The 20,234-nt window shown below is 39.3% G+C and overlaps 1 protein-coding gene across 1 annotated transcript in view; it reads left to right on the plus strand.

Annotated features, from left to right (window-relative positions):
* The window catches only part of CACNA1A (calcium voltage-gated channel subunit alpha1 A), a 132,248-nt gene that overhangs the window by 30,848 nt on the left and 81,166 nt on the right, over positions 1-20,234 (plus strand). The window contains exons 6-19 of the mRNA XM_072399471.1: positions 3,463-3,566; positions 5,099-5,214; positions 10,465-10,515; positions 12,243-12,335; positions 12,931-13,140; positions 13,488-13,600; positions 14,744-14,856; positions 15,524-15,655; positions 15,852-15,924; positions 16,014-16,131; positions 16,619-16,686; positions 16,767-16,873; positions 17,422-18,216; positions 18,606-19,021. Coding sequence (XP_072255572.1) covers positions 3,463-3,566; positions 5,099-5,214; positions 10,465-10,515; positions 12,243-12,335; positions 12,931-13,140; positions 13,488-13,600; positions 14,744-14,856; positions 15,524-15,655; positions 15,852-15,924; positions 16,014-16,131; positions 16,619-16,686; positions 16,767-16,873; positions 17,422-18,216; positions 18,606-19,021 — 2,509 coding nt within the window. The remainder of the gene's footprint in view (positions 1-3,462; positions 3,567-5,098; positions 5,215-10,464; positions 10,516-12,242; positions 12,336-12,930; positions 13,141-13,487; positions 13,601-14,743; positions 14,857-15,523; positions 15,656-15,851; positions 15,925-16,013; positions 16,132-16,618; positions 16,687-16,766; positions 16,874-17,421; positions 18,217-18,605; positions 19,022-20,234) is intronic.

Genomic DNA, 20,234 nt, shown 5'->3' on the forward strand with positions numbered 1-20,234 from the left:
TAAAAGAGCACTCAAAACCCAACACTTCAACCTCACCTACCCGTCTTCTTCTGTCTCCTAAAACCCTCACTACTTCCCACCATTCCATATCCCCCTCCTTCTGTGTGATACTTCCCCCACCTCCTAGATTGTAAGCTCTTCGGGGCAGGGTCCTCTCCTCCTCCTGTGTCACTGTCTGTATCTGTCTGTCATTTGCAATGCCTATTTAATGTATATAAATTCTGTATATTAATAATTTTGCATTAGGCGCGTGCCGTAAAAAAACACAGCCTTATATGTAGATCTGGACTAATACGGGATATAAAAAGCATGTAAAGTCCAGTATTTCATAAACTCTTATTTAGGGTAGTATATCCGATCAAAACCCTGTATTAGTTATTAGGGACACTAGTGTTAGGGGGGTCTAGTTCCCAAAAAAAAAAAAAAGGTGTCTGTCCTAGTGGTAGTTGGGAGTGGTCCCCGGTTCTGATCTCCAGGAACTCCATGGTTTAGGCCATTGGAGAAGGTGAGATTTCTGTGCACAGCTATGACAGTGTGAGTGACAACTGAGTCTCTTTCTGCTCAAGGGCAGAATCCTGATGGAAAGGGAAATGGTGCACCCTTCCCCCTCCATTCTCTGACGGGCGAGCAGCTCTCTTTCTTAGGATGCTTTCTCCTGCCGCTTGTATTTTTAGCATCAAGAAATGGGCACAGGAACCTTTCACTGCACACGTAGATGAGAGCACCACCCCCATCTCCCTGCAGGGATAGAATGGAGAAAGAGGCAACCCTCCCACAGCTAGAAACCTGAAGATGTTCATTCAGCAGTCAATGCTTTCCCCAGAAATGTCATCATGTACTCATCTGTATTGTGGGTGCTTCCTAGTGTGCTATGTACCCGTCACCGGTCTATTATTACATGACCCCTCACCTTATAATTGTTCCATCTATCACTGATCTATCTTTACATGACCCGGTATTGTATATTTGTCTTGTATTTGTTAGGGATCTAATATATGACAACCCGTTATTCTCTAATTGTTCTGTATTTGTCAGAGATCTAACATATGACGACCCATTATTCTATAATTGTTCTTTATATCTCAGAGATCTAATATATGATGACCCATTATACTATATTTGTTCTGTATATCTCAGAGATCTAATATATGACGACCCATTATTCTATAACTGTTCTGTATTTGTCAGAGATCTCATATTTGACGACCCGTTATTTTATAATTGTTCTGTATATCTCAGAGATCTCATATATAAGAAACCGCTATTCTATAATTGTTCTGTATTTCTCAGAGAGCTCATATTTGACGACCCGTTAATCTATATTTGTTCTGTATATCCCAGAGATCTAATATATGACGACCCAATATTCTATAAGTGTTCTGTATTTCTCAGAGATCCAATATATGACGACCCGTTATTCTTTAATTGTTCTGTATGTGTTAGAGATCTATTATTACATGAACCGTTAAGCTATAATGGTTTTGTATTTGTCAGAGATCTCTTATTACATGAATCGTTATGCTATAAGAATTCTGTATTTGTTGGAGATCTAACATTACATGAGCCATTGTCCTATGATATCTGTCGCTTGCCTTATATTACATGACCTCTTTTTTTGTATAGCATATATAACTGATCTTTCATGCCCCATTAGCTTGACCCCTCATCTTATAATTGCACTTATCTAATATGACCCTACACCCCTGTCCTTTAACTGTCCTGTATTAATCACCAATCTATTAACACATGATCCTCCATCCCCGTTTTATAATCAATCATTGATCCATTGTTGACTGACCCTACACCCCTCCCAATCCTATATCTTATACCTGTTCTGTATCTATCCCTGGTCTATTATTTCATGGCTCCTACCCATATAACTGAGCAGCACCTGTCATAGACCTATTACTGCATGAAGTTTCCCCAATTATCTCTGTTCTCTGTATCTATTGTTAGATGACATCTCATGCTGTAACCGTTCTGTATCTATCCATGATCTATTATTGCATGACCAATTACCCTTTAACTGTTCTTTTGCATCACTGCTTTATTATTACATTACCTCTTATGATATAACTATCATTTACCAAACACTGATCTATTATTACATTACCCCTATCCTGTACCTTTTTTGTTTATATCACAGATTTTTTTTATTGGAGGATCCCGTACCCTGTTGTTGTCCTGTATCTATCCCTGATCTATTGTTGCATGACTCCTTATCTGATAACTCTCCTGTATCTACCTCTGATTATTGCATGATTCCCTGATTCTTTAAGTACCCTCTATACCAGGCATGGGACCAGCCCAAGGGCCATGTATGGCCCATTAGACTTTTTGACTCGGCCAGTCAAATATCAGTACAAAATTGTCCGAAATTGTTAACAATGCTGTTTCCAGTGAAATTAAATGTAATTTAAATGTAAGTTTTCTTTTACTTTTAGGTAATGGTTTTAGATGTAATCTAGGGGCAGGAGATTGTCTCAGAGGTAGCGCTTTGCAGCGCGGGGTCTCAGGTTCGAATCTTGGCCAGGACACTATCTGCATAAAGTTTGCAGGTTCTCCTTGTGTTTGTGTGTGTTTCCCCCGGGTACTCTGGTTTCTTCCCACATTCCTAAAACATGCAGTTAGGATATATGTCTTCCCCAAAAATTGACCTTAGACTGTGATTATGATATATGACTATGGTAGGGATATTAAATCGTGAGCTCCTTTAAGGGTCAGTTAGTGACACGACTATGGACTCAGCGCTGTGTAATATGTAGGTGCTATAAAAAATACTGTGTAATAGTAATAAAAATAATTTTTATCAGCTCATATAAACACTCCCCTTCCATCTGATACTGGCCCAACCTGTCTGTCAAAATTTGAACCTCACTGTGGCCCCTGAATCAAAAAGTTTACCCACTTCTGCTCAATAAAGATTTGTATTACATGATCCCTTACCCTCTTACTGTCCCGTATCTATCCTTGATCCATTGTTACATGACCTTTTATGCTATATTATCATTAATATATTATTACTGGTGTATTATTAAATTAATACTTATCTAATGTTCTGTATTCATCATCAATGTATTATTATTCATCCTATAATTATTTATCACTGATCTGTTCTTATTACTGATCCATGATTGTATGTGCAATCATCTTATTAATGACCTTTTTCTTTTAATGATTTATTAACACGTGACTTCTGATCCTGCATATTCATCATTATCTATATAGAGCCTGATTACAGTTCTTCCTGTATAAAATGTATTTTAAAATATTCACACAGGTTTCAACATTCTGTATTAGTTTTTGGAGATGAAATGCTTACCTTGAACTATAGAACTCCTCTCCATCCTATTGAAGGGCCGAGGTTAAAGCACATGTGTCCTGCCAAACTGTGTACTGTGTTGTCAACCACTTATATATGTGAGGCAGATGTTCCTCTTACCTTTGTTCTTCTCTTTGCAGAGTAATGATGTATTTGGCAGTGCCTGGAACTGGCTGTACTTTATTCCCCTTATCATTATCGGTTCCTTCTTTATGCTTAACCTTGTTCTGGGTGTCCTTTCTGGGTAAGTAGAAAAAGACCTGAAAGAATGAAAAAAAAATGAATAATCTATTACATTTGGAGGCTTGTTGCACATGTTGTAGGATTTACTAAGTTCAAGGCTGGTGCATCTTTCTAAGACTTGGTGGTATTATCACCCTTTTTCTGGTTGGAAATAAAGACTGAATTGTCCTATGACTCCCTAACAAGTGGTGGTTCACAAATTATGCCATTTGGAGGGGAGGGGAGTAGGGAGAATGAAGGTAATGTAACTTGATTTACTACTCATTTACTAGAAAACCAATTAAAAAATGATGAATCTGCTTTTTATATTTATTTGACACAGATAGTCAGTACATAGTAGCTTCCATAGAGAGGTCATAGGGATTTACTTGGGTGTGTTTGTAATAGGCTCACTGCAGCTTACCCCATCCTCATCAATAAGGATTGATTTAAACTGTGCTGGTATGCTATAAATCAGTGTTTCTCAACCTTTTTGGCATGTGGGAACCCTTGAAATAACTTTCAGGTCTTCCGGGAACCCTCTGCTATAATAAGTATGTACACAGCTCACCCACTGGTCAGTGGGTAGAACCCTCACAGGAAGCCAAAAAGATCATTGGTGTCAGTTAAACTGTTCAAGAGATTAGAACTGCTCATTGTTCAAGGAACCCCTAGCAACCTCTGGAGGAACTCTGGTTGAGAAACCCCACTATATAGGTTTTATTGTGTTGCCTGCTTTTTTTAACACTTGCTTTAAAAACGAATGCCAGGTATACTGATAAATACCACAATATTTATTGTAAACATATAAACCAGATTGCAACTTTCTGCATCCCTTGTTCCTCCAAACTGCTCACTCGATAGAAAATATCTCATCACCGTTGGTTCTTTCCATTGAGCAGGAAGGTGACACAGAAAGCTGTGAAGCTAAACCTGAAAATAGGTGGGCTCTTCTACCAGGCTATGCAGCGTGACAGAGATGTACCAATCACAACTGGTTAAACAGAATTACAAATCCTTTTTGTAATTTTAAACCAATGTTTTTCAGCCTTTTTACTAGAGGGACCCTTGAACTAACTTTTATGTCTTAGGGAACCCCTGATATAAATATTACTGCAGGCCAGTGAGAAGAATGTCACCCTTACTTATGTACAAAAGATTTTTGGTGTCAGTAGTAGAGTAGAGGGGTCAGTAGTAGAGGTGCACAAATTGCTCATTGCTCAAGGAACCCCTTTCAACCTCTGGAGGAACCATTTTGCATTGAGTTGTCATAAACTGTGTTGAGGAAGCCTTTCAAAATGAAGGGCAACACATAAAATGCATTGCAGTTCACTGTACTGTGTGTGAACAGGCCATAGGTAAAAACTGCACTGCGTTCCCTACATCCATCAGTAAAATCCGCCACCAAAAGGACAGCTGGGAAACAAAAGTATGGAGCTGACTGGTGTGGGGCAACGCAAAACAGTTCTGATTTAAGACGAATGAGGTCAGCTGTGTTTTTTTCCTGCAGGTTTTTAGAAGTGTTGTGCTTACTAAAATCTTTGTGTGCCATAGGGAGTTCGCCAAAGAGAGAGAGCGTGTCGAGAACCGGAGGGCATTTATGAAACTGAGGAGACAGCAGCAGATTGAAAGGGAGTTAAATGGCTACATGGAATGGATATCCAAAGCAGGTGGGTTCAAAGATTTCCTAATCAGCACACTGTAATAAATGTGTCTGTATAATACATATATACAAATGAATAGAAAGTGAAAAGCTAGTTTGACGTATAAAACACGCAGTTCCATGTGACTAAACTGTGACAAGCTTGTTAGAACAATAACATTGTTGCCTTGGCACTGCTGCCAGCTGAGTGTCATTTCAAGGCTCACAGACAGAATGTAGGCTTCGGTAAATGTTTTTTTTTTTAAAGGACTATTTGAGGCTAAGCAGCCCCTGGAGATTTACACGTTTACACATATTTACTGCACTGCTGTCCCCCTTGGCAAATGCCAAGAGCTGCCTGTATGCCAGACAACTGGCCGGCTGCAGCAGGCATAAATGGTGTGAGCCGAATGACCTAACAGCTTCTGCCTATCAATCAAATCCACCAGTGAGCCTTTGGGCGGTATTTTGTCTCATCAAAAGTCTTAATTATTTATTCATTATGTATAATCTAGTCAAATTATAATTTTCACATATATGGTCTTTTATTTACCATGGTATTTATCCATTACAAAGTGAAGAAAGAAAATATATTTTTTAATGGGGTGAACCGTGAAATTCTGGTGACATCTAACTACTGCGACTTGCCAACAACTATTCAAGAGTGATATTCTCTTCAGCCTTGGACAAATTTAATAAATCAGGGCCAGAATGTGGTGAACCTCCATAGCATTTCCTGGTGTGGTATGGTTAGGCCTTGATGTACCATTAGGAACACAGTAGGCCTACAGGTGGCAGAACAAAATGGCAGCTTTTCAGGCCTCAATTGCATTAATCTCATATATAAATATTTACCCATTGCAACAATAATCCGAGCCAGGTCGAGTAATTTAAAGAGGTGACCCAAGCAGAGGGATGTTGCCTTGGACATCATCATTTTTTTGCTCAGTGTAATATTATACTGGTTAAGATGTCACTGTAAACTTAAGCTACGTACACACGTCCAACGGTTCTCGGCCGAAAATTGTCTCAGGGCCGATATTGGGCGAGAATCTGGCATGTGTACAGCGCCAGTTGTCCATCGTCCGAACAACCGTCCTGGCAGATCCACGGACGAAGGATGACTAACGATCCTAATGCAAAGGAAGGGGGAGAGCACGCAGCAGGGTGCTGCTCCGTCGCTCTTTCCCTTCCCTCTCCATAGAGCGGAACGGTGCTGTATGTATAGCACTTGTTCATGTATCATGCAATAATAGTCGTTGGAAAGGTTCGTGAAAGATCCTTTCCAACTACTAATATTGCACGTGTGTATGTAGCTTTAGATTTAAAGACATTGCCATTTATTTACTAAAATAAAGACATCGCTGATTCAGATGAACAATTAACCTATTTTCCTTTGCTTTGTTGTTCCAGGAATTCATTATCTAAATGTTTCCTTTTCGCAGTTTAGTCAAACACTCAAGCATTTGTAAACAATGCAAACCTGCCCATTGTGGAAATTTATGACGCATGGCCTGGAAGCTTGTTTCTGTGTAATGATGGTTTAGGTTTTTTTTTCTGCTTATTCCATAGAGCAGAACTGCTCATATGCTTTTCCATCACACCAGTACAGTCTGTAGTGCCTCCTTCTGGGGATTCTTATAACATATCCAAGACAAAATCATAATGAGCTGAATGGTATTGGCAGCTCCCACCATAGAATAGGCTTCAGCAATCAATATCACTCACACATGTTTAACCTCAGATAAACCATACACAGCTAAAGACTGGTGCTCAGGCTTTTATTTTTTTGCATTCATTAAAGTTTTCATGACTTCCTCCATTCATTTCTTGGACATGTTCTATAGTGTGAAAGGAAACCTGAATATTTAGGCTGCCATTGCTGATCTCCACATGAAAATACTAGTTGCCTGGCTTTAATGATAATCCCCTGAGTTACTGGCTAATGAACAATTATGCGGCAGGTGAAATAAAAAATGCTAATCATACTTGCTTTGGATCAGAAACTAGAAAGGTAATTGAACCAGAGGATCAGCATTATCAGGAGGAGACCAGCAATGCCAGACTAGGTATTTAGCTTATTACTGAGCTGACTACAGAATATTATTATATAATTTCTAAGCTTTCCTAATTAATTTGATCCACATAGTAATTGACTCCTATTTTGGAATTACCTACTAACATAATTCTCAAAATGTGGTGATTTAAGGTACCAAAAAAGATTTGTTTTATTCCTTTCACTCATTACAAAATGAATGCCATAGCATGAGATCTCTTTCCATGGTACATATATATACAGTAAATTGAATCTCAAAACTTACTGTTAGGCTTTGCACATTACATCAAATCTTTCATCTAAGATGTTCTCAGTATCTTGGAGATAAGTTAGACCTCTTTTTAACATGTTTCCCAGATATGAAATCTGCATTATGAGGAGATAAATAGTAGACATCTAATGGTATCATTATTTGTTATTTGTTATTATGAAGTCAACAAGCCCGACATTCACTTTAACTAAACCACTCCAAGGGAAGAGAAGGGGGCTAGAATGGACATGAGATTCCTCCAAGGTCACTAGTGGCTCCTAGAAAAGCATATGTCATTTGGTGTCTAGTTAAAGGTATTTTCCACTGATTATGGAATTGCCAGTGGTTACTGAATAACTACAGCAATATGTAACGCACTGCTTTCCGATACCCCTACCACTTGGAAACCCATATTTATTCTAGGTGACAGCAGCCTTTTTAATGACTTTGTTACCACTATAAAGCACAGGTGTCAAGCACAAGGCCTGCGGCCCAAATCCGGCCTATCTGGCCATTTTATGTGGCCCTTGGTGACTGTGCCGCATCCAAGCACTTGACATGTGCAGGCAGGAGGACCCAGTCCCAGAAAGCTAGGTAGGAGCAGGGCGGTCCACACAAGTGCCTGACCATGCTGCAGGCAGGAAGACCCCAGTTATTTCTTCACACTCCGTCCAGGACCCAGCACTAATCATGAGTATGCTAGAGTCCCGATCCTGCTGCCAGTAGTATGCTGCTGCCTCTCCAAGTATGGAATCTCAGTGGGACGCTACATTAGCAATGTCTCCAGACTCCGAGACACCGTCCTCCACCTAAGCACAGTCACTGGCTCCCCTCACATAGACGGGCCAAGACAGGCCACGATAGGCCAGGTACACCGACTCCCAAAATGTTCAACATAGGAAAAGTTGATGCAGAAGGGAGACAATTTATTGAAAGTTAGGAAAGTGAAAATATGTTCATGAAGACAAGCATGTTCCTATTTTCAGAACATGAATAATGCATAAGGATGACGTGTGATATGGTGTCTCAGGGTGAGGAAGGATTTATACTTCTACTAAGACTATGTATCGTAATAAAAAAGTTCAGTCCGCGACTTGGCCTGTGTTTTAGATTTCGGCCGCTTATGTGATATGAGTTTGACATCCCTACTATACAGTTTCCATAAAACTGGCTGGGCATGTCTGAATCTAATATTTATTACATCAGATATATCCTCTTTCCTAGATGTCTCTTTAGTTTCACCATTTCCTGGCCATTTAGTCACTCTAACACCAACATGCTTTATACTTGAAAAAGTGTGTAAGGGTTGAAAATCAGATATTTATCATTGTCTTAACACATTGCCACCTAGACATGAAGAGAGGGGAATTATCAAAACACGGACACACAAGAGTGAAAAAAACAGGCTATGTTATGGCTTGTACTCATTGGAGATTTCCTCTTCACTTATGATTAGCAATCCCAATGGCAATCTCCTTCCGTCTTACTTGACTGGGAAAAAAAAACTTAAATGTTTCCTTGATGTGTCAGCAATAGGACAAATTGATTTCTCAACCTTCAGAAAATTCCATGAATGAGGCAATAAAATAGTAATCAGTTGGTACCATGTTACTACTACAGTACACAAATACTGCCTGTTTGCTGGCAGGGCATTGGATCAGCATGCTCCTTGTCTGCTATTTTAACTACCTAAGGACATAAATATCTTCCTTCTCCTCGTTAACAATATTTCTTACAAACCCTGTTTTTTAAAAATCCTTCCTGAATTACCTAATTAGCAGCCCCTTTACTGCTGTTCTATGTTCCTGTTCATGTGTCAAGCCACTTTCTACGTCTCTTTTGTCAATGGTTTGGATAATTGGATAAGTTATGATTTGGTTTGGATAAAGCGGAACTCATCATCTGCCTACCCTCATCTTTAAAATCTCCCCATGGTACCTTCCTAACTGGTAATAACACTGTTGTCCAACTCTCCTCTCAGGCACACTGTCCTGGTGTCATCTGTTGTTCCGCATTTTACTTCGCTTCCCACATTCTGAACATTTCCAGGTCCTGCCACTTTCACCTACGCAACATCTATACAATTTACTCCTACCTGTCCCCAGAGACCACCAAAGTCCTTGTATACGCTCATATCTCTCGTCTGGACTACTGTAACATCCTCCTCTTTGGTATTTCACTAACCTGACTCTCTCCTCTACAATCTAATATGAATGCTGCAGCCAGACTCATCCATCCTTTCCACCGCTCCTCTTCCGCTGCATCTCTGTAGTTCTCTTCATTGGCTTCCATTTCTCCTTAGAATAAAATTCAAGCTCCTGTTATTTGCCTTCAAATCCCTCCACAGTTCTTGTACCACTTACCTGTCTGACCCCCACTTTCTGGAATGGTCTTCCTCGTCCTATTTAACTTGCTTCTGCTTTCACATTTAAAAAAGCCCATCTTTTCAACTCGCTACCTGTCTTCTTCTGTCTACTAAACCTTCACTACTCAGTCACCATCCCAAATCCCCACTACTATTGTGGGCCAAACCCTCCACCTCTTAGATTGTAAGCTCTTTTGGGCCGGGTCCTCTCCTCTCGTGTCACTGTCTGTATCTGTTTGTCATTTGCAACCCCTATTTAATGTACATGTTTATTAAATTAATTTTGAGGGACATCTTTATTAAGCTGCACCAGGGCAGCATGTTGTGAGCATTGTCAGGTAAAATATATGAGAGGGTAATCCCTTTATCCATCTCTATTCACATTCCTTTATGCCAACTGTAAGCTAGGTTAGCGCATGTAAAGGTATTCCAGTAGAGTTTTTTTAATGCAACTTCAAATGTCTGAAAAGAATTTAAAATAATATGTTTGCAAACTTGCTTAATTTGCCCAGGAATCTCAGGTAATGTGTTTCTAGTGCACAAATACTATAATATGGTAATCCTGTTTTTTCTCCATTCTCTTTTTATGGGTGGTTCACTCTAGAAGAAGTGATTCTTGCAGAAGATGATAGTGATGTTGAAAGACTTCCATATGATGGTAATTTTTATACAAATTGGAAATATACCTGATTATCATTTGAAATCTTAAAGGCTGTAGTTTGATCCTGATATGTAGTTAATTTAGTACCTGCTAGCTGTAAAAGTCTATTTTATGGGCTAACCAGTATGCAACTATTTATAAATGTTTGTAAAGTTGACATAGCTGGGCATATAGGGGCATAGTTGAGTGGTAAGTATGGATTTTCCCCCTTCATGATGACAATCATTCAGTATTGCTTGATGTAAAAAAAAAGTATGGCAAGTAGTTTATGTCCAGACAACTCCTGTCTAATGTTAGGTTAGGAGCTGATCTCTGCATAATTTGAAAGATGTTTAGTGCCCACTTCATTCAAGTTTCCCTTGCTCTGTCTAGGCACCGTTTAAACAGTAGTATTGAGGGATTTGTGAGTATTAATGCAATTGCTTGGCCAGCTCTATGTATTCACACATATCCACTAGTCTCACTTTGGGCCTGATTTATTAAAGCTCTCCAAGGCTAGTGAAGATACACTTTCATCAGTGAAGCTGGGTAATTCATAAAACTTGGAATGGATCTGGCCCAGGATTCAAAACATTTGCTACCAAATAGCAAATGACTTTGAAGAAATCCATTCCAGGTTTGCTGGATCACCCAGCTTCTCTAATGAAAGTGTATTTTCTCCAGCCTTGGAGAGCTTTAATAAATCAGGCCCTAAAGGTGAAGTATTTTTGCAAAATTAGACTTGGAGGTTCTTCTCTGAACCTGAATAGCAGCACAAGTCACAATGAGCCCTTGCTTAACTGTGGTAAGGATTTGCTAAGGCCCTCGTCTCTACAAAGCATTCCGTATATTAAAAATAAGGGACATTTAAGAGCTTTTCCTTGACATATATACAAAGTATAACAGAATTAATGAATGTTTCAAATATACTTAATACTGTTTTCAGAACTACTGTTTTGTTAGGACATCCTTCCTACTTAAATCAGTTCTTGAAATCGGTTTGTCTCCTTCTTCTGCCTCACAGTAGGCTCATTACTATGGGGAAAACCATGGATTACCAATGGTGAGGGCAATATAGAGGGCATATGGAATAGAATAGGAAAGGTTGAGCTGGAATTAGCATTAGGCATTAGCTGGAAGTCAGGGTCTTAAGAGCAGAGGCTTCTGAATTTTAGAACCTTCATGGTGCTCTGCAAGTTACCTAAACATATGGGCTGCCAAAGTTAGGTGTTTGCTTTCCAAGTCTAAAGTCGTGTTATTATGTGATTGTGGCCTGTGGTGTCTAAAGCTTAACAGTAAATCAATGTGTAGCTCCAGAAAATTATAATTTTAGACAATGCTGTAGGTTACAATTACTTTTTGAGGAATAAGAGGTATTCTCCTATACTAGGTAATAAATAATCCATGCCTCGATTCTGCTCAATACTTCTCTAAAATGACAGTTTTACAGCAAACCATATTTGCTTGCCTAAATATTGTGATTTTCTTACAAATATATGAACAGCTGTGAAATATAAGGGTGTTGCTGCTTATTTCAAATAGCCAGATTTTGCTTGTTATTGTTTATGTTATAAAATGAAAATATGAATATATAATCTGGAATTACCTGGACTGCTTCCAGGTTCTTTTCTGTAGCTTTTTTTTTATAAATTATAAATCATAACACTAAAAATAAAATTCGGTATGCCACCATTATTTTGTATGTTGTAAACTTCAGCCACGCAACTTTAACTATGTCTGTACAGGAGCCTTGAGGAGACCTACAATCAAGAAAAACAAAATGGAACTGCTGAACGCTGATGAGGGAGAGGAGCCCATAGGAGATATTGCTTCAGTGGGTATGTGTCTGTTCCCCAGCTCACCATAGAAGTGCCAATTATTAATGTACTAATAGTCAAGGTATAGTAATCAACAGCTTCCTAACATACATAATACATCCAATAACATTGAATAGCCCTTTAGTATCTGAAAACATGCTTGTAAAATAATAAAATCCAAGCACTGATAGGAACAACCTGCCCAACCTGGCCTATGGTGTTTACAATTATTAGTAATAATCATAAAGTTATAAAGTGCTATCTCAAAGCAGTTATCCTGTCAGCTATAAGCTATTTTTATGAAGAGATCACAACCAAGCCAATATTTTTGGTAAAGTAACAGAATATTGTTGATGATTGCTTTGAGAGTTGAATGATGATGAGTTAGGGTAGGGTTTAATCTGCATTTTCTCTGGAGAGAAATTCTGGAACAAGAACCTAAGCGACTCCACAGTGACACAGAAATGGATCAGCAAATAACACAAAATGTCCCAGGTACCATATCTGGATAGTAATTTAGTAAGTTTAGATTTTTTAAGCCATGCAAATCGCATGCCGATGGTTACAGTTATGCAATCCTTCATATTTTCTAAATGTCTTCTGTCTCTACCCACAGGCTCCCCTTTTGCCCGTGCCAGTATTAAAAGTGCCAAGATGGAGAATTCTTCATACTTACATAAAAGGGAAAGGCGATTACGTTTCTACATTCGGCGTATGGTGAAGACTCAGGCTTTTTACTGGGTGGTTTTAGGCCTCGTAGCTCTAAACACGCTGTGCGTGGCGATTGTGCACTACGGCCAGCCTGAACAGCTAACTAATTTTCTCTGTGAGTTGCTGTATTTCTTCTGTCTTTGCTTTATACCTGAAAAAAGTTTTTTAAAAATGTAAAAATAAAATATACTTTACTCATTACTTGTGTAGACAACAAAAATGTACCCGTTACCCATGCTCTACCCCTCTAGATCATGTCCCAACATTTTTATTTTGTACCTGTAGCAAGCAAAAATTTGCATTATCCTCTGTGACACCATCACCTGATTTATAAAATTCTGCTAGAAGTTCAGTTCCTACTCTCCTTTTAATTGTGACCACTAAGTATATAAAACCACAGATGTTGAAATCTGGAAAAAGGTTTGAGGAAAGCTTTGATAATCTTCTGTTCTTTTCCTGCAGACTATGCAGAATTCATTTTCCTTGGGCTCTTTATGTCCGAAATGTTTATAAAAATGTACGGTCTTGGAACCAGGCCTTATTTTCATTCATCGTTTAACTGCTTTGACTGTGCCGTAAGTATATTTTTATTATAAAAGATCCTAAATCCCAATGACATGACAGAATTGTATATTGTATTATAGTTGAACTTTGTATAAATATATTGTCAATTTGCAGCTCTGTCTGCAAACTGGACTGCTTGCTTGCCATAATTTAGGGAAAGGCTACTAGGCCAGTTTAGGAGGTCAAGAAGGCACACTGGGCCGGACACTCTCTCTCTCTCGTCTGCGCTGATGGCTCCTCCCCCACCAGGAATGCCGCTGAAGGGAAATCCCTCTCCTGCGCAATGCATACAGAGGAGAGGGAATGTCGCCGTACCCCGGCGGCAGAACTGTTAACGCCGGCTGTGGTAAATAGGAAAGAGAGGCATAACAAGGAGGCTCAAGAGACGCATGTGGCTCTGGAGCCGTGGGTTGCCGACCCCTTCCGGCCGGGATTAGGCCGGAATGACCAGGGGGGCTTTAGGCAGGAACTGACTACTGGCTAGGCCATATCTGGTCTAAAGGCCGGAGTTTGCTCACCCCTGATTAAGGGAATACAGTCTGTCTGTGTGAAGAATTTTCAAGTATGGAACAGCTGTTAGTGTCAGAGGTTGGGTGCACATGCCTAATAAATACCTGATTAATAGCTGCTTGGATTTACTTAAATGACCACACTGGGTGAAATCATTCGATCCTGAGACTTGCAGAGGCAAGAGGTGTCTTCTTTTGAAGGTGGGGTTTTTTAAATAATTTTTTTAAAGCAATTGAGTCACCTAAATTTTCCCAAATCTATAGCAGAACAGTAAACAGAATCTGGAGCACTTGACTAGTAGAATCTGCAGATGATTATCCAAAATGACTGCACGCACCTAGGATGTATGAAGGATTATATTGTAACATCAATCCTCAACCTGATAGACAATAATCAAGGTACTTTGTCTATTCAGGAACATTCACTCAGTTACAGACAGCTACATAGTTCCTATACACCATTTGTCTTATTGCACTTACACAGGTACATTAAAAGTAGCACAGCCTGCACTAAAAATAAACAAATTATAATATATCCTACAAGTTCTATATGCACCACAGGGACACATGTATTATTGTGAATTGGCATTTCCTGTGTACACATGTGCGCCAAACAAAAAAGGTTCTTGTCTTTATTCTATCCAGGTTATCACTGGGAGCATATTTGAGGTCATTTGGGCAATGGTGAAGCCTGGAACCTCATTTGGGATCAGCGTCTTAAGAGCCCTCCGCTTGCTGCGCATTTTCAAGGTTACAAAGTAAGTGACTGGGACTGTAGTGTGTTTCTGGAACTTTTTCTTTTTAGTCCTCACCTCCTGTTCCATTACATTCTGTCATACCAATCATTTCCATCTCATTGACAAAGGCTGACGGCAATAAAAACTGGAGAAAAGTTCTAAATGTCCTCAATCTTTCGATAATCTCAAAATACATAAAGGATTTTGTGGAAGATACAGTATTTATGTATGATCATATCAGCCAGCAAATGATTATTTATCATTTGCTTTAGCGTGTAACATTTTCATCATGATAGGGTTTTTGGTGTTGCTATGCTCTATTTGTTGTCATGATGTAACTTTTACCTACAACTGACATACTCATTTTGCTGTGTAAACTGTGGTGTCTTGTATTTTGAATTGCACCTCAATGGAAATTTAGCTTACTGCCTATCATCTGTTCATGTTGATGTACTGAAACAAATTAGGTCCATGTCTATACATTAACAGCTCATTCTAAACAATAAGGCTGTCTTACAATACTTATATATAGTAATTGGCTGGCTTAACATTCTACAAAATGCAAAAATGACTCAGTTTAGTTTTTATATATTCTAAATAATGTATTTATATTTAACTTTATATAATTCGTTTAAAGTTATGAAGTCATGTCCTTCTCTCAGCTTCTCCTTCTTTTTTTAATATTCAGATATTGGGCATCTCTTCGTAACCTGGTGATCTCCCTTCTGAGCTCAATGAAATCCATCATCAGCTTGCTATTCCTGCTCTTCCTTTTCATTGTGGTCTTTGCCTTACTGGGGATGCAGCTGTTTGGTGGACAGTAAGTAGTTGTATGTGCAAAGAGCAATATGAATTTGCGTGATGTTGATCTGTGCTATAACAGGTGCCACATGAATTTTTTTAGCTTTCCTTTTACAGTACCCTCTGTCTTCACACCCATTATTTAGGGTAACAGCAGTGCCTTATGTCTTTGTATTTCGCATTCACATCGCCCTCCATTTTTTCTTTGATAACAGGTTTAACTTTGATGACAAAACCCCCTCTACAAACTTTGATAACTTTCCTGCAGCAATAATGACTGTGTTCCAGGTATGGGAAATGGTTATATATGTTGATATTTGTATTACGGTAGATACGTTCATATGTTTTCACAATCATCCTTCCTGATTTTCCCTCAGATACTGACTGGGGAGGACTGGAATGAAGTAATGTATGATGGCATCAAGTCTCAGGGTGGTGTGAAAAAAGGCATGGTATTCTCCATCTATTTCATCATACTGACTCTTTTTGGAAACTGTATCCTTTTCTTTAACAATGTTTACAGAAATTCAGACATGAATGTTTATAGATCAAAATACATATTGATGAACAAAAAACTTTTGCTGTCTGTAGGCTGAGAAAATGTTATCTCACCCTTTACAGAGATGATAAGGATGAGAAGTGGTTCCCAAATTGCAGCCCACAGGTTGGATGTGATATGTTGTTTGATTCCATCTGACCCTGGCAGCCTTTTTTCTCCCATCGATACAAAGGGGTGCCATTCCTCACTTTACATTGAGTATTATTGAGTGGGGAAGATGCTTAGATGTTATATTAATGCTCAGGTCTACTTTATGAGGTGCAGCTCTTGGAGAAACTACTCTTACATGTGATTCTCAGTCTTGTATCATTTGCTAGAATAGCTTTGAATTTTGAATATAAATAAATGTAATAATTTTGTGTGATTGGATTTAAGCAGCTAAGTACAGTAGGTAAAAGGATTTCCTTAGTTAATTCTGTACAGACACACTACTGAATGTCTTCTTGGCTATCGCTGTGGACAATCTGGCCAATGCTCAGGAGTTAACCAAGGTATGTTATTGGTAATGCCTTATGGAAATCCATTCATAGTATGCAGACTTTAACTCTGACTGGGTTCCTTCTATCTGCAGGATGAACAGGAGGAAGAGGAGGCCGCCAATCAGAAACTGGCATTACAGAAAGCCAAGGAAGTAGCAGAAGTCAGTCCACTATCGGCTGCTAACATGACAATAGCTGCGTAAGTGTGGTCGGTTTTCTATGCACACAAAATTTTGGATTGCAGTTAGCTATATTTGTAGGGTAGATGAGGAAATATAGAATGGATTAATTTCCCTGCTTTTTCTCCTTTCCTGAAATTTTCACATGCTAATTTAGGGCCTGCTGACTCTTTCTCTTGTTGCTTTGTTTGTTTTTTGTATGCTTCCCAGTTGTAAAGAAGGGCTTTAAAACACATCTGTGAAGATTCTCATTCATCCAGGTCATGGTAAATCTGGTAGCAATTAATCACAATAAACTAGACTTTTTCTTCTAATGTTGAAGATGTTTCATAGCTTGATCAAGCTTTTTAGACCTGAAAAGTGGCTTGGACAGGCTACAGCATTTAAACCATCTATTAATATTCTTAAAAAGATAAGCAATATCATCCCACATACATCTAAGGACACCATAAGGAATAAATTGCATGGGTATAAAAAAAAAACACTTTAAAAAAAAATATATATATATAGGTAATGCAAAACTATATATTTATTAGTTCCTTTTCTAAAATGTGTATTTCACTCATAGGAAAGAGCAACAGAAGAACCAGAAGATCTCAATGTCTGTCTGGGAGCAGCGTACAACTGAAATGCGTCGGCAGAATTTGATGAACAGCCGGGAGGCCCTGTATAGTGAGCTTGATCCTGAAGAGCGTTGGAAGCTGTCTTTTATGCGTCCAGATGTTAAGACACACCTTGACCGGCCACTGGTCGTAGATCCACAAGAAAATCGTAACAACAACACCAACAAAAGTCGGCCAGGAGAAAGCAAAACTCCTTTGGAACAGCGTCTTTCTCACCAACGGGCAGAAGACTATCTGCGCAAACAAGCGCGGTTCCAAGAGCGTGCAAGCCGGGCATATGATATGGGTCAGGAACCTGGCCGCCGTCCTCGAAGCAAAGAACAGGAAATTACTCGTGATGGTCAAGACATGGGTCTTCAGGACAGGACAGGGGAAGTGGATGGAGGTGTGCGACCACCCCAAGATCCACCCAGGAGGCACAGAGGTGGAGGAAGTAAAGAGAGCAGGAGTGGTTCTCCTCTGCCACGTGGGGACAACGATCACCGCAGACACCGGGTGCATCGCAGAACAGGGGAAGAACAAGAATATGTGGGTGGAGGTGGTAGTAGGGGTGGAGGCGGAGGAGGAGAGAGGAGGCCTCGCCATGCAAGGGAGGGTGGAAGAACAAGGGAAGTCAGTGGTGGAGGGGAAAGTGAAGGGCCTGATGGAGAAAGGAGAAGGCGGCATCGTCACACTGCACAATCCACCTATGAGAATGATGTTAAGAGAGACGACAGAGAGAGAAGACACCGGAGACGGAAGTAAGTAATGGGATCACAAGTGTGAGTTATTGATTGGTTCACTTGTTTTTGTTGGAGATCCTGGTGGGAAGGGCTTCGTTCTTACACAGTCACAGCTGGCCTGAAAGAACTCATTGGCCTAAATGAGTTCTTCATAAAGTCTTAAAAAAAAGGTAATTAGAGGGGGAATACAGCACTTTAGTTAGCTGTGGCTACTATATAAAAATGTGATTCACCACCAAAAAGTTAAATATGGATTACTTTATAAAGAAAAAATCCTATTAAGTCTCTTTCCTGTGCATCCTATTATCTTAAAGCAGTCCTAATGTAAAACCGGACTTAGACTTCTATATTCTTAAAGTTCTCTCTCAGTTTCTTAATAATAATGTAACTCTTTTTTGGTCTTGCAGGGATCCTAATGCTCCACCTTCCAGCTCTGGCCCAAGTCTTTCCACCACAAGACCCATTCAGGACCGATCTCGCCAGGAGAACCAAAGTCAGCAGCCAGAAAACATGGACAACATCCGCAACAACAAGTTGGCAACCAATGAACCCCCAATGGGGGGAGGAGGAGGCATCAACCATAGCCCAGCCAAAATGGGCAATCACACCAACTGCGCCAATAACAACAGTGTTCCCACTGTTAATTCTGCTCCAAGACGGACGCCTCTCCCCACTAATTCTGGCCCTCCCCCCACTGCGCCAGATCCTGCCCAGACACTCAGTAACCCTACCGATGCCTCCAAAGTGACTAAAACTCTTGAGCAGACAACAGTAGATATTACACCACCTTTCCCTGCACCAGTAGAGAATGCTGTTTCTCAAGGTAATGTATTTCACTTCTATTGTCCTATTTCTGCGTGTACTTGGTTCCTATGAGTATGTTACTAATGCACTACTTTCTTTTAAAGGAGCTGATACACACAGACACACACACAAAACAATGCAATTTTAGTTCTGATTTTACACAAAAGGGTCACCGAGGAGTGAAACAATTAGCAGCAATCAGTAAAATATTTGAGTTCACAACAGCAATTGCAGCTTATCTCATTTGTTTCTTCGGCAGCAGGCCAACAGGTGCTATAAACTGTTTAAAAAGTACAACCCCACATTTGAGAGTCCTTGTGATCATCAGAGATAAATTACTGTATAGTACCTTTATTTACAAAGGTTAGTGAGGATTTATTTCACAGCTCATTCATTTCTAGTTATGAATATGAAAATGCTGGAGTGTCCATGCAAGTGACAGTAACATGCAATGGCATAGTGGAGGACTGTAACACTAAATTCTGTAGAAAGAGGCATCCCAGACCTTCACAAAGGGATCACTTTTTCCACAGAGAGCAAGGGTCCTTCGATGTAGCATGCTTATAGATAACAAACTTTTTCTACTCAGGCTGTGGCTGTTTGCTAAAGAGAACCTTGCACTCCTTTCCTTTTGATTCATCTATGTGTGTAGTGTAGATGATGTCTGGGTTTAGTTTGGTGTCAAGATTATCCAGCTAGATGACTATATATTTTTAGCCATGACTATATATATATATATATATATATATATATATAGTCATTGCCAAAAATATTGGCACCCCTGCATTTATATCAAAAATTGTACCACTTCTTCCAGAAAATTGTTGCAATAACAAATGTTTTGGTATTGTCTGAGTCATTCCACACAGAACATCAAAAATAGCCTGGACAAAATTACTGGCACCACCAACCTAATACTTGGTAGCACACCCTTTGCAAGATTATTAATAAAAAAAAAAAAACTTACCAAAGCATTTGTAATTGTCACAATTTTCTGGGAGAAATGGTGCATTATTAGACATAAATACAAGGGTGACAATATTTTTGGCCATGACTGTAATATTTTTGACCATGACTTTATATATATGTATATATGTGTATATATATAACAGTAACAGCTGTTTTCCTAGACAAAAAATGTCTAATGCATTTAGGTGATCTATGTTATGGGCTTATGCTCTAGGAAAACTTGCATACATTGTAATTTAAATAATTCTTATAGGAGTCAGTGA

The sequence above is a fragment of the Pyxicephalus adspersus genome, chromosome 2 (assembly GCF_032062135.1).
Source record: "Pyxicephalus adspersus chromosome 2, UCB_Pads_2.0, whole genome shotgun sequence".
NCBI classification, from domain to species: Eukaryota; Metazoa; Chordata; class Amphibia; order Anura; family Pyxicephalidae; genus Pyxicephalus; species Pyxicephalus adspersus.